Source organism: Colossoma macropomum, unplaced genomic scaffold, assembly GCF_904425465.1.
Source record: "Colossoma macropomum unplaced genomic scaffold, Colossoma_macropomum, whole genome shotgun sequence".
Lineage (NCBI taxonomy): Eukaryota > Metazoa > Chordata > Actinopteri > Characiformes > Serrasalmidae > Colossoma > Colossoma macropomum.
Window position 1 is genome coordinate 21,582,976 of NW_023494790.1, and position 13,947 is coordinate 21,596,922.

The 13,947-nt window shown below is 40.0% G+C and overlaps 1 protein-coding gene across 3 annotated transcripts in view; it reads right to left on the reverse strand.

The window, feature by feature from the left end:
• rbfox3a (RNA binding fox-1 homolog 3a) overlaps window positions 1–13,947 on the reverse strand; it is a 482,492-nt gene that overhangs the window by 12,997 nt on the left and 455,548 nt on the right. For all 3 annotated transcript variants that reach the window (XM_036572522.1, XM_036572521.1, XM_036572523.1), the window contains 4 exons: window positions 13,660–13,713; window positions 9,188–9,280; window positions 7,436–7,496; window positions 5,774–5,827 (listed from right to left, as the gene is read on the reverse strand). In XM_036572522.1, coding sequence (XP_036428415.1) covers window positions 5,774–5,827; window positions 7,436–7,496; window positions 9,188–9,280; window positions 13,660–13,713 — 262 coding nt within the window. The remainder of the gene's footprint in view (window positions 1–5,773; window positions 5,828–7,435; window positions 7,497–9,187; window positions 9,281–13,659; window positions 13,714–13,947) is intronic.

Below are 13,947 nucleotides of genomic sequence, written 5' to 3' on the forward strand. Positions count from 1 at the left end.
TTTCAGAACTAACCATCCAACAATAGTTTCTGACCTTGCTAATGCTCTTGTGGCTGAATGCAATCAAATCCTCACAGCAAATGCTGGCTTCCAAGATGTACAGAGGCTGTTACTGCAGCAAAGTGAAAATAACTTCTTTTCAATACACTTGATTTCAGAAAAAATGTTGGATGAGCAGGTGTCTACAAACTTTCGGACATACAGCACAAAGCTGACTTAAGACTTTTGATGTAATGACTGCTACCAAAACTATTGCTCGACTAGCTCTTGAAATAAAAGCAAAAAGAGAAGGAAGTGAGACAGAGAACACCGCTCTGCAGCAGGGAGGTGTGCAGTGGCCTTTTGTCTGATGTAAAAGAAAGACAGATGGCAGAAGGTAAGGAGTTTGCTCTTTCCTTTTGATATAGAGTGGAGCTGTTGACATTTTAATTTGTCCCTCCTAAGCTATGGACGCTGGTGTTAATATGCCAAACAGCAGTGGTCTGTGATATATGCCAGGCCATGGTCAATTTATCCAGAATTCCCTTCGAATGCACCACTCTTATTTTCCCTTTGATTTTCTGTGTGCATTATGTGTGCTATGACGTACATAAATGTAATCTCATAATGAGCTATGGGTCTACATGCTGCACTGATTCAATAATAACCCATAAATCACCGCAGCCAGATATGACACCCCATAAAGCCCATGCAACAGCAAAACTATGCGTGTGCATAAATTGACTAATACCTCATATGTTGCTGTTATTTTAATGTGCGAGATAGCAAGATTAAAAGCAGGACAGAGTGATGGTCTAGCACAGAGCTTACTATTTACATATATAAATCTATTTACAGCAGGAAGAAAATGCTGTAAATAGATATGCCACAAGTCCATAGTGTCATCACTCCTGCTGCAAAGGTTCTATCGGGTTGTTTGGTATAATGACATCCCCACTTAAGACTTCTTTAGTCACTAAAGTGATACATTTTCCTCTGATTGTCTCTACAGCAGTAGTCACCAACCCTTGTCCTGAAGATCTATCATCCTGTGGAGTCTAGTTCCAACCACAGTGTACCACACCTGCTCCAGCTACTGAACTTCCTCTGAAGTCCCTGATTGGCTGGATCAGATGCATCAGTGTTGAGAAAGAGGGGGCAACATGTTAGATGCACGTTAGAGCTTAACTGTGTAGGAAAGTAGACCGCCAGGAAGAGGGTTGGTGACCACCGCTCAATACTTTTAATAAAAGCGTTCTTCAGGAGTTGTTTAGTAAAGGTAATTGTTATGTATGAAGGGTTTAATTTCAAAATGCTGTATGAAAAAGTTTGAACATAAAACACACTCAAAAAACACATTTATCTAATAAAGATAGTATTAATCATAATTTTGTTTTGATATTTCTTGCATGTATAAAGCCCACTCTCAACAACGTATAGAATGGAAAAAAAAGTTCATGAAAGCTGAGTCCTTCATGTAGAACAATGACAGTGAAGAAAGTGGTTCTTTTTTGGTGTGCTATTCTAACTATGTTGCAGTCAGTTACTCCACTTATTACATTAATTATTAAAATTTTTTTTATTACATTAATTGTAAAAATTATTATTGGGCCCGTCATCATTGTTATTATGTAGCTCCATGATGGAGAACCTGTTGTACAGTCATTTAAAAGTGGTTCTGTATGGATCCTTCAAAACACATTTTTGGGTTTTTACTTGAACTGAACTTTTTCAGATCTATTTCTTTGAATGAACCTATACCTTAATTATGTTTGTCTTTAGTAAATAAATTATTGAACATTCCATTTTGTCCCTAACAAAACAATCATAACACTACCGTAAATTTACCAGATATTTCAGTAGTGACTGTCTCGGTAGTGACAATTCTAGCCAATTTTGAACAGAACTAAAAAACGCTAGTCAGTACATGTTTAGCAAATACAGCTGCAAACAGCTGTACACACATAAAATCAGGATTTTTTTTATTAAAACAAAAAGTTTACTCATTTACAGAACATATGTGCCAGTGACCAATCTTATGGTTAGGCACTGATTTTCAGGCTTTGGGACACATCTACTTCAGAATACTGGGATCTAACTGTTCACTGTGCAGCCATGAGGGACAGGGAGGCAGTCTCACTTCCTGTTCTAAAATGCAGGGGTGTGGCTAAAATAAGGCTTGGCAAGTTTTTTTTCTCCTTTTTACTCCTACAACAGCAGTCCGACCAAACTTTTAAATATACCGAATATCAGCTGAGTGTGTGATTTACTGCATGAGAGACCAAACATGTTTGGAAATAAATGTTAAAATATCTTTTAATCCTCAATGACGTCTTACTGGGAAAATTATCACCAGAGTGATTCAGACGTTGTGTGATTGTGTTGTGTTATGAATCGCTACCACCATTTTAAAATTAAGGAGGTATGTGGCCACACCTCGCATTGTGCAAACTGTAAAACTCACCAGTAATCTGTTTATGAACAAGCGACTGCATCACTGCCATGCTATTTACTCTTAATGTCAACGTAGATCTGGTGATGTGTTTTATGAATCTACCCTTTTGTATTTTGGTGGTGGAAACATGGCACAGCATTGTTTGAATAAAGTTTTTTTGTGTATTTACAAATTCATGATAAACACATAAAAACCCATGATAAATATTTCAACTTCAAAAATGATCTACAAAAGACAAAAATAAAATAAAAAAAAATCCCTATTATTCTTATAGAACTTAAGTTGAAATTTCCGAGTTAGAGTTTGTACCATCCACCTCCCAACAGAAGGTACCCTATAAATGATGATTTTGTATATTTCTAGCTTATTACTATCTCTATTAATGCCTTAGGTTTAAACAGATCACAGCGTCTGAATACTTCGTTTTTTTAATTATTTTTTTCCTAACTCTGGGACTGCAGAATGGTCCATATAGCACCAAAAATGGCTGTGCTATTGTTATGGCATACAACCTGTTTTGTTTCTATATAAAACATTTTTGTTAATACTGCAGACAAAGACTTTTAAGCACTTCTCCACTGGGTAATATTTTCAGATAATTAGGCTACAGAAACCTGCATGTTTCCTAATCCTGTTAGGAATTTTGTTTCCTAAGACTGTTTGGATTTCTTTAAAACTGTAATCAGCCATTGATTTTAAATGACTGATTTACACTATTTGAACTGCAATAAAAATATCTAACAGAAGCACACACACATACATATATGTACACATGCACACACAAACACACACTGAAGCTGCTTTGTGACAATATTACTCAGTGATAACAGATGAGGTCACTCCTGACTGTGTCATTGCGGAGTTGGATCAGTTGGACATGGCTGCGAGTCAAACACATGTCACCCTTCCCACTTGCAAATGTTTTAGCATCTATTTAAAAAACAAAAAAAAATGGCACTATTAATATTTCCCTCCCATCTACTTTGCATTTTAATCTTATTTGTTGTGTTGGGCTCAACATGCTGCCAAGCGCTGAATACATTGGCTGAGGACGCAGTCAATCAATCAATATTACATTTCTCCCGCTGTCCTTCATGCACGTGCACCCAGCGCAGGCTGACGGACTCAAGAGAAAAGACCTTAGATTACACAATTAAGTTCCCCAAGCAGGGGTCAGCGGCTCAGCCCTCAGCCCGGGCTTAGCTCTATCCACTCCGCTTAGACTGAGGAGAACAGGCAGGCAGCGAGGATGAGAGGAGCGAGAGAAAAAAGAGCAAGAAGAAAAATATCTGTGATTCTGAAAGAGAAATAAAGAGTAGAGGGAGGGAGAGAGAGAGATAAAGAGAGAGAGAGAAAGAAAGAGAGAGGATGGTAAGAAAGAGACAACAGGCTGGATCTCTGAAATGTATGCAGGGGTTGAAGGGGTGATAACAAGAGAAGAGAAGAGAGACATGGAGGAATGAGAGGGAAGCGAGGGAGGGGGAAAACAGGAATAACGGGATCGGGGGACGGAGGGATAGGCTGGCTGCGGGAGGGAGAAGCCCGACTTCCCTGGAAGAGGTTAAAAGCAGGCAGTCAGCGGCCCTCATCCGTCATTCTCCTGAATGGGATTTGAGGACAATAAACCTGTAGCGCCAGGACGAATGGAGACGGAGTGCGCTGTCAGCACCGCACGATTTATGGTGCCCAATTTCGCTGATCTCCCGCACAGAAACTAGGACTGATAAACAGTGATTAATCACCTTTACATCCGATTTCAGCCCCCCATCCCCCAAAGTATATTAAATGTAGCCATAATTATTCCACAACAAATACATGGGCCACCTCTATTTTATTTATTTATTTTTTTTGAAAGGCAGAGAGGAGAAAGTGCTAGCAGGGGTGGGGAGGGGTGATTTTGGACCTACGGTTGGGCTTTTCTAGAAGAGTGCCTATTTAGTCAGGAAAATCTATATCTTATTTCCATTTTTTAGCCTCTCCACCGCCATCCCTGGGGAGCAGGGGAGGCATATGGTGTCGTTTAGGCTTGGCAAACTTTAGTGGCATGTTAAGACGACGTGAAAAATTAGCATCCAATAAATCAAGTGCACTGGCTTTCCCAGCCAAGCCGCTGAAGTGGTGGACCACAGTAAATCTGATTTGATGGGATGTTTTGAGGAGGTTTGTGTATATATGTGTGAGTATATTAGCATAAGGGAAGCAGCATGGAGTAACAGGAAACGGAAGTGTGCATTTTCATAGATTTTATGATTTAGTTTGTTTGTTCTGTGCTTTCACGTTACACTGAACATAGTTTATATGCACCATATTTGAGTGTGCTTATATGCATGTTTAATGAAAATATTACATATTACATTAACCATACTATAGCAGGTCAGCATGGTTACTGTAGTAACCATTTACAGTTAACGTAGTACTACAGTAACCATCCTATACTATGCTAGAGTAGTACAGTATAATTACTATAGCACTACAGTAACAGACTATGCATGCTTGTATGAGCAGGTGTGGGAGAGAAGTTTGGAGTAATAATGATATGTTACTGATTGTGTGAGCACATATCAGCAGGTGTGTCAGGCTGAGCAAGAGAAAGAGAGGGAGAGGGAGGGGAAAAGAAGAGGTGGAGGGAGAGAGAGAGAGGGAGGAAGTGGGGGAGGGAGAAGGAGTGAAATGAAAATGATAAATGACTGCTTTCTGTCACAGACAGTTATTTAGAGGTTCGCTGTAAAGCTGTCCTGGAATGAACAGATTTTAGTCTAATGAGCAAAAAGGCAGGCCGTTAAAGTGGTGCGATGTGCTCAGCACTTCTTCCAAATGAAATAATACCATTTCCCCCTCATTAGGATGCAAAGGATCCGAAGAGCACACAGCAATAAAGAAATCAAGAGAGCAGCGGAAGAAAAAAACAACAACAATATGACAAAAAAGTCAACACTCTTCATTTAACTAAACCAGCAAAGTTCTCTAAAGTGCCGCACACGTACAGGATGGTAAGTAAACAACACAGGACCTTGTTTTCTTCTCGTCAGCTAGTTAGCAGCTAAAAGAAAAGCACAGCATGAGCCCGTGGAGCTTTTTGAAATTAACATGACGGTAGGTAGCACACAGGTAGTGCTTTTGTGCTCAGAAGCCATTCAAAAAGAAAAACTTCTTGTGTGGCACTTAACTTTTTGCTTATTTAACCAACACTAAATAAAATGTTTGCTAGTGCTGCTCCGATGTTAGCTCTGGTGTTACTAATAGAGTCACAGAAAGACTTTATTTAAGACAGTCTTGCAATTTGCAGAGTTTTCTGAGATTTGAGAGGCTTTAATGATCAAAAAAAAACACGCAGTTTACCTGCATAAAATTCAGGACCATAGACAGCTCCCACCACTGGGTTCAGCTTCCAGCCTATAGAGAACACATATGGGATGACAAATTAGTGCTTATTGCCTTAAACTAGCAAGTGTTTGTTTTTGAGAGAACTTTCTTTTTAGTGGAACTCTGAGTGGGGTCAAGAAAGCACCGAGGGGCAATTCTCCCCCCCAAAAAAAAGGAAAAGACATATAAGTTCGTAAAGATAAAAGAATAAAGGAAGGGCAAGGTAGGGGAAGGAGAGGAGAAAAGATTAGATGATATGACTGAAGAATATTGAAGTCAACATTAAGTTAGGAAAGAGCATTGGAGAAGGCAGCACTGGAATAGTGAAGAGACTGTAAAGAGAAGGAGAGGGCGAGAAAGGGGGAGAGAGAGACAGAGAGAGAGAGAAGTGAGTGCTGTCCAGTGCGCTGCCAATGATGGATGGGGGCTGTAAAATGGCCTCCTCGCTCTCTCCTGATTGGTTGACTTGAGTAGTGCTGGGGGGTCCATGCTGCTTTCACTCCCCCTCGCCCTCCTCCACCAGTCTAGAGGAATGAGTTTCAGTGAGGTGCACAAGGCTCTGTAAATGGTCCTGTGCGGAGTGACCCTTAACTTTTTCACACAGTCTATTTGGTAAAGTAGTGGCACCTAAATTTGATTGAGGTTGTGGAAGAGGTGGGGAAAAGCCACACTGGCTTGAATGTGGGCTGTAGCTTTGCGTATTGGTAGCATGCTCCTGATATGGAGTCACATTTGGCAGGACATTACCGTTCAGGTGCACGCAAAAAAGGAGACCTATGCAAGCTCCGCCCACAAATGTGTTCTTTAGTTGTAACGCTTCTGGGCTTGGACAAGCTTTACAGAACTTTGGAAAAAATCTCATTCAATGAAATGAATTCAGGTTGGAATTACAGGATTTACTCACCAAACCTGATTTATTAATTTCATTTTCTCAATTCTAATGTGTGCAACAGATGATATCTTGGACACTACATGAGATTTTTTGTATGATATAAATGTGATGTTATTTTATTGGCTCTGTTCATTTTCACTTGTCAACATGAACCCACCTGACCAATCACTGTTATCTCTGGTGTTGACATGGCCTGAATGAGGAGTTGAAACATGCCGTTTGGTTTTCCATGATGGAAAACAGTCTACCCAGTGTCACTACCCAGTGTTTTTTGGTGAGGAGCAAAGGATTCTGTGCGCTAGCTGTTTTTTTTGCAGTGCAAATAACAGGGTAATATGCAAAAACATTGGGCTGAATCTGGTGCATATAGTTTTGATGAAAGAAAAAAAAAATAGTGTCCCAACATTTTGCATTTTTGCATCGTTTATTCACACCACATTTGGCGGAATGGCCTTAAAAAATGTCATGTAATGTTGAGATTTTAGGTACACTATGCCATCAAGCTGGCATAATATGACGTAATATGCTATGCTACCGAGGTGGACTACTTTGAAATGATTTTACATACATACAAAAAATGAAATTAAGCATTCAGACAAAAAACGAATGCTTGAGCTTCTAATTAGGTTGGATTTTTTCCAGTGTTCTGCGAAGTTTGTCCAACCTCGCAACAGCTGCATGGCTAGGTCAATTCCATGTGAATGTAACATGATGTGTGAAGGAAAAAATTATTGAAAAGCACTTACCATTTGTGTAGGGATTAGCCACTTTTTTGTTTGTCATTACTCTTGCTGTTGCATTATTTACCTGCATGGAACAACACAGTGTTAGAAACAATCATAAAAAAAGGCAGACTATCATACAATCAGTGAGATCAGACTTAGTTGAGAATTTCTCAACTCAAACAAATCACCAGTCTACTGGTTGCCATGCAAGATATTAACAACTCATTCAACTTTGATCAGATGGACGTGCCAGGACATCAGGAAATGGCACAGATTATCAATTTAACAAAAGCCAGAGCATTTCAGAAATCCCCATAAGCAAGAACAAGGGCGTCTCCTTATGACTTTCCTCTGCAATTGAACCTACTACATTGTCTAGACAGTTGCAGATTCCCAGACATTATGGCCCTGAGGCTGAGGCTTCATGAGTGGTAAACTGAAGCTCAGGAAGAAGCAGTCATTTCGTATAAGCTCTGCTCACAGCCTGCGACACAGAGAGCATGAGCGCTTCTCCTGGAGGTGGGGGCTGCTGTGGGAATTCAAACATGGCCGCTGGCAACAGGAACCATGTTAGTATTTCACCCTCATGTTAATTAGCGTTAATAGCTTTCCTTTCCACTGGGCCACTGGAGGTCATTTAGCTTTAAGAAACAACTGGCCTCGACTCTCCCTTGATATATAGGCCTTGGTATTGTTTGTACATTATGTGAATTATCTTAATTGCCCTATGGAAAATCTTAATAGCATTGTGGAAAGGGAGGATGTGAGAGAGAGAGCAAGAGAAAAAGGTAATTTGAGAAAAGAGAGAGAGTGCTGTATGTGCCCTAGAGAATGGGGCACATAAGAGGAGAAATAAACCTTGTCTGTCCTTGTCTGTTTGGGGTAAACAAGTGAGATTTAAAGCAATGGCTGCAGCACTTTTGATTTTCTGATCTGGGCTTAATTAAAACGTATATTTTCCAGGGCAGAGCGAAAGCCTAGCGTGCACATGTGTGTTTTGCAAGCAACAACAAATAGTTCAAACAGCCTCCTCCAACAAACTTGCACACATACATCAAGGCCAGCAAGTTCAAACCTGAAGCTGTTTGCTGCACTTATATATCAAGCAGTGCTCTGATCTGATCATGCACTCTTGTGACCACACATAATTTTAAATTCTTTATCTGAGGCCCCCATGTTAGTAATAATTCATAACGGGGCCTAGGCACTGGATCTCTTCATTTCTTGGTGAAAAAAAGACGGTACAAACTTAAGGACATACATGATGGTAGGGCTGAACGATTAATTTCAAGAGCATTTTTCAAATCACAAGAGCTGCTATTTTTATCACATCCTACATTGTTCCAGTTTTAGGTGGGGAAGTTGACCCTAATAACAGAAAGGCTGTAAACTAGCAGTATGGTACATTACATTCAGTGTTCAAGCCTCACACCTGATGGTCTTACTGAGGATAAAAGGACTGGAGATGAATTCACATTTTAATCTCTACTGGTCAGAAAAAAAATCACTCTTAGATATTTTCCCAAAATCGTTCAGCCCTACATGATGCTACCTTTTAAACAGGCATTCAGAAAATATGATGTAACTGCAGATAAAAACTTACCCTTGTGCACTAAACCCACAAACCCACAAACACAAATATTCATTCAAACACAAACATGCATCATGCGAACTGACATCAGGTCAGGTAGAGCATTAGTAGAGAAAAGAGGCAGTAAGGCACCGGCAGGCAGACTGTGGGTGGGGTTAAGGATTTAGGAATTAGGAAAGCACCTCGATTTTGCGTCCCTCTACGATTGTACCATTTAGTTTCTCCCGTGCGCGATCCGCATCTGCACTCGTTTCAAAAGTTACAAAACCAAAACCCTGGGGGGTGACGTGGGTTGGCCAAAAAGGACAGCCACAAAACAAATGAAATGAGAAAACAAATGAAGCCAGATAGAAAGAAAGGGCAGAGAGAGAGAAAGAAAGAAAAGGGAAAAACACACACTGTAAGCAGAGTTGCAAGAGGGAAAATGATAAGCATTAGTCACAGGTGAAATTTCAACCACTTAGAGTGAGGCCTGCTAGAGAAGAGAGATCTAACCAAGCTTAACTAGCAGAAACTACAGTATTCTACATTCTAATAGCCAAAATGGACAACAGTGACACAGATTTGAACAATGCAATACTGTCTGCATGCTTTTGCGATTGCAGTGAGATTAGCACGTTGTAGGAACACATATCTACATTACCTGATCTACTTAAAATCTATTGAAAAGAATCCTTTTCTGTGTTTATTCAATGATGATAGTTCCTTCACCTTCATGTTAGTTAAAAAATGTTTAATTTTTGTTGGTCTAACAGCTGCTTAAAAGGCTATTGTGCTATTGAAGTCCATTCAATCCAAATATACCACTGCCACAACCATGGATATTATTCTATTATTAATTCTATCAAAAAACAGCTACAATATTGTCATGAGATGCAAATGCATCAGCTCTTAAGGACTTAACATAAGTTAATAGGGGTGGGAATCTTTAGGCACTTCACGATTCGATTTGATTATGATTCAGAGGGCTGCGATGCGATTATAAAATGATTATCGATTATTATTTTTTTTCTGTACAGGATTTCTATTTTCTCACTGTGTGAGGACTCTGTGTGAGGTAGTTTTAAAGCAAAGTATTTGTAATGATCCATAATGCATTTACTTCCAGTATCTTTTATTAATAAATCAAATGGAAGTGATCTAGAAGACTCATTCGCTGCTCTTGTTTGAGACACTGCTGCCACTCATCTGCGATAAAATGTGCTGTTAGGGTGAAATAAGATCCTGTGGTAATGGATGTACCCGTTTAATTCAGTGACTTTATAACTTAGGTTTTGGTCTCGTTGTAGAGAGGGGGGATCGCTGTGTCAGTAAAATATTTTCGAGACTGGAAGCTGAATCTCGGCTCCAAAGTGTGCTGCATAGCGCGAAAGCCCTGGTTCTCAATGACTGAGAAATGGTGTGCAGACTGCAGGTCACATAGCAGTGAAGTCTCGCATCGCTGGTAGCGAACAAAAAGGCAAAGAGAGAGATTTAACCTAGCTAAGACAAACATTTGGAGATGAGTGGACTTTTCACGTTTATAAGCGGCGCAGTTTCCTGGAACGTTAAATCTTCAACGAGAGACTGTCAAACACTAAAAAGTTGCAAAGATGAAGTCGCTTCTCTTTCGAATTTCCCTGTTCCACCTTAAATGGTGCAACAGCTACATTCGGCGCCTCAGGCAGGATTTAAGGTGGAACGGGAAAATTCGAAAAAGAAGCTGGAGAATGAGAAGAGACTTCAGCCTCATAAAACAGCCGAAGATTGAGAGGCATTTTACAATAAGCTGCTCTACTTCTGAGGAAAAGTTTCCTGATGGAAAGGGGAGGAAAGCGGCTATAGCTGAGCTAAAGCTTAAAGCGGAGCAAAGTAAATCTGCGCTCTCGTTTATATTTTAACCTATACTAAGACAGCACACCCTGAGACATACCAGACATTAAATGTTGTGGCTCCCAAGGTGGTTTGATTTTTGCTGAAAGGACAAAATGGCTCTTATTATCATTTGGGTTGTGACTCCTGATCTAAACTGGCTTTAATGCAGAGGGAGCCGGTCGGATTTCTCACTCATCCAGTTGTGTTTTTGTTATGTGCCGCTACAGACTGTCCGGACGCTGCACTTACCCACTTCCAAGTTCCGCATTTTGCGTTCCATCAACGTTACGGAATAAATAAAATATTTAGAAAATCGATTTTTGACATTTATGAATCGATTCAGAATCGTTCACGTCCGCATCGCGATGCAACTAAGAATCGAGTTTTTCCCGCACCCCTACAAGTTAAAAACAGTGGCCTTAATAACCTCCCCTGTATATTTGTTTTTTTATTTATTTATTTATTTATTTATGTGGTCTTTCTAAACTTATGTCACTATAGCCACACCAGTTTTTGACTGCATTTACAAATTTCTGTCCGTATTTAAAGGTAAAATGTGATCTCTGTAATACATTGAATACATAAGACGTGAGCAATATGATGAATAAACCTTTGTCCATTTATACTGAGGACATTGTTACTGTTATGTCAAAACCTCTTTAAAACCATTTCAAACATCGGCTGCCCTTTTACACTGTGTAAATATCTTGCTAAATCGATGAAAAACATTTTCTCCTTTTCCTATAAAATTATGATTTCAAAGATTTTTATAACAGCAACAATATGCATTAATTGTGAACTTTGGGTGTCTTTAAATGAGCTTTATCAACATGGCTGAATGCACTTAAGCAAATATGCTAGCATTACCTTAATCTGTCTGTAATTAGTATTGGTGTAGATGATGATGCTATACTACATAGCAGGTCTGTGCATTGCTGTGCTACATGCACCTTGAATAACCCTGCACACACACACACTCTCTCTCGCAGGGAAGAGCCCTCTTCATCTTCCCCCTTTGGCTGCTGTCAGCTGTGAATTATGGCCAGCCACAGCCCAAACACCATATCCTGCACCGGCTATTAGATATGCACGGCAAACAAGAGCGCGGAACAAGCTCCGGCCTTTTAGTTCATATACACTGTGCAAGTATGGCCTGGTAATTGCTTTGGGAGATAATGCATGAGAGCGGGTGTCTGGCGGCATGATCTCGTATGTACACGTCGGATCGTCTTCTTCACTTCTGCCATAAATATAAGCCAGCCCAGCCATTCTAGGGCCAAACGAAATGATAAAAATAAATTTAAAAACAAAACTGCGAGTAAAATTAATCCTTTTGACATTCCGTGCTACCACGTTCAGCCTTAGTGTTTTCCCCCACTGTCTTTATTACAGTAAAGTAATTGCCCTAGGTATGTTCCGCCTACAAATATGGTATTTTGTTGAGAGATTGGACAAGCTTTACAGGATGACTGCAAAAATTCCATTCAACCTAACGAGAAACTGTAGAGCACAAATTCTGTTTTGTCAAAATGCCTAAAATTAGAATGTGTTATTGATTTCAAATGATATTTTGAATGCTTGTGAAATGTCTTACTGTTAGAATAGAACAGGTGTAGTTTTTGGTGTAATCAATGTTAATGTTAGCATGATAGCAAATTCATTTTTGCTTTTAACCTGCCTAGCTGCAAGTAGCTACTAATACTTACGTATAGTCCAGTTTAGTACCACAGTATTCTTCAGTAGCGCAGAATATTTTAAAATGGAAACTCTATATTAATTACTGACTCAAAGTCAGTGTCAGCTTCATGGATCCTTTTCACACTTCCATATTTATATTTATTCCATAAAACATGAAAGCAATGGCTGTATTTATGAATAAGAATGTAGAGTATTAAAGTATTTACTTTATTTTACTAATTTTATCATGGAAGTTTCATTTTCAAAATCTGCTACACCAAAACAATGGTATCTTTTGTGGAACAGTTAGGGAAACACCTTCATGACAAAATAAAAACAAGTGAGTCCTCTACATCCTCATTCATAAATGATGCCACTGCTGTACTGTTTTCCCTACTGTGATGACTTCCTCCATGTTGAATACGGAAGTGCATAAAGTGCCTATGGAAGTGCTTACTGTCATTCTTTCTCCCATGACATGAGTGAAACCCAACAGTATCATGCTGAATAGTAGTTTTGCCAAAGTTCTGTAAAGCTTGTCCAAAAGCTGCTTTGAAAGAATGCACTTGTAGGTGGAGCATGGATAAGTCAATTAGCTTACAAGGCCAAACAGTGGAGGCACTACTACACTGTTATTCATAAGCTGAGTGGCAGAGGGAGGAAGGCAGGTAAGAGAAACTCTCCTCTGGGAAATGAGTCCTGTACGAGCTGGAGCGAGTGTGTGTCTATCTGGAAGAGTGCTTTTAAATATCCCTAACAGCTAATGCATGAGACTTCCGTGACTTGAAGAGACGAGTCAGTTTATATCAGCGTATGACAGCTCTAAAAGGAGAATCAGTGTGCAGTGGTCAGACACCCACTTCATTGAATTATAACTGGGTGAGTTGACTCTAACTCAGCTGAAACCACTCACTTGTCTGTGCGCACAGCTACCTTTCAGAGAGTGTGTCTTGGCACAGCGCAAGTGTGTGTGTGTGTGTGTGTGTGTGTGCTATGCGTGTGTCACTTTGTGGCTGCTGTGTGAGAGCTGTAATTACTTGGCTCATGAAGGGGAGAGGGGACCTGTGAGGGGAGAGAGAGAGAGGGATGAAGTGACAAAGAGCTGCTCTTCCAGCTGACTTACCTTAGAGCCCCGCTCGTTAAAAATAATTTCCACATCTAAAATTTTCCCAAATTGCTGCAGAAAAGAAAGGGAGAGGGGAGAGAGAAAGGAAAGTAGAAAGACAAGGGGAAAAGAGGGAGAGAGAGAGAGAGAGAGAGGGAGTGAAAAAGAGAGAAAGGAGACGGAGTAATTAGAACTCATCTCTTTTGCACTTTGTCAGGAAACTTGAGCACTTGATTGCAGAGCTAACTAAAATAGAATACCCACTGCTCTATGGAAGCTACTCCCTTAGTAGAGAAGCTCCACCAA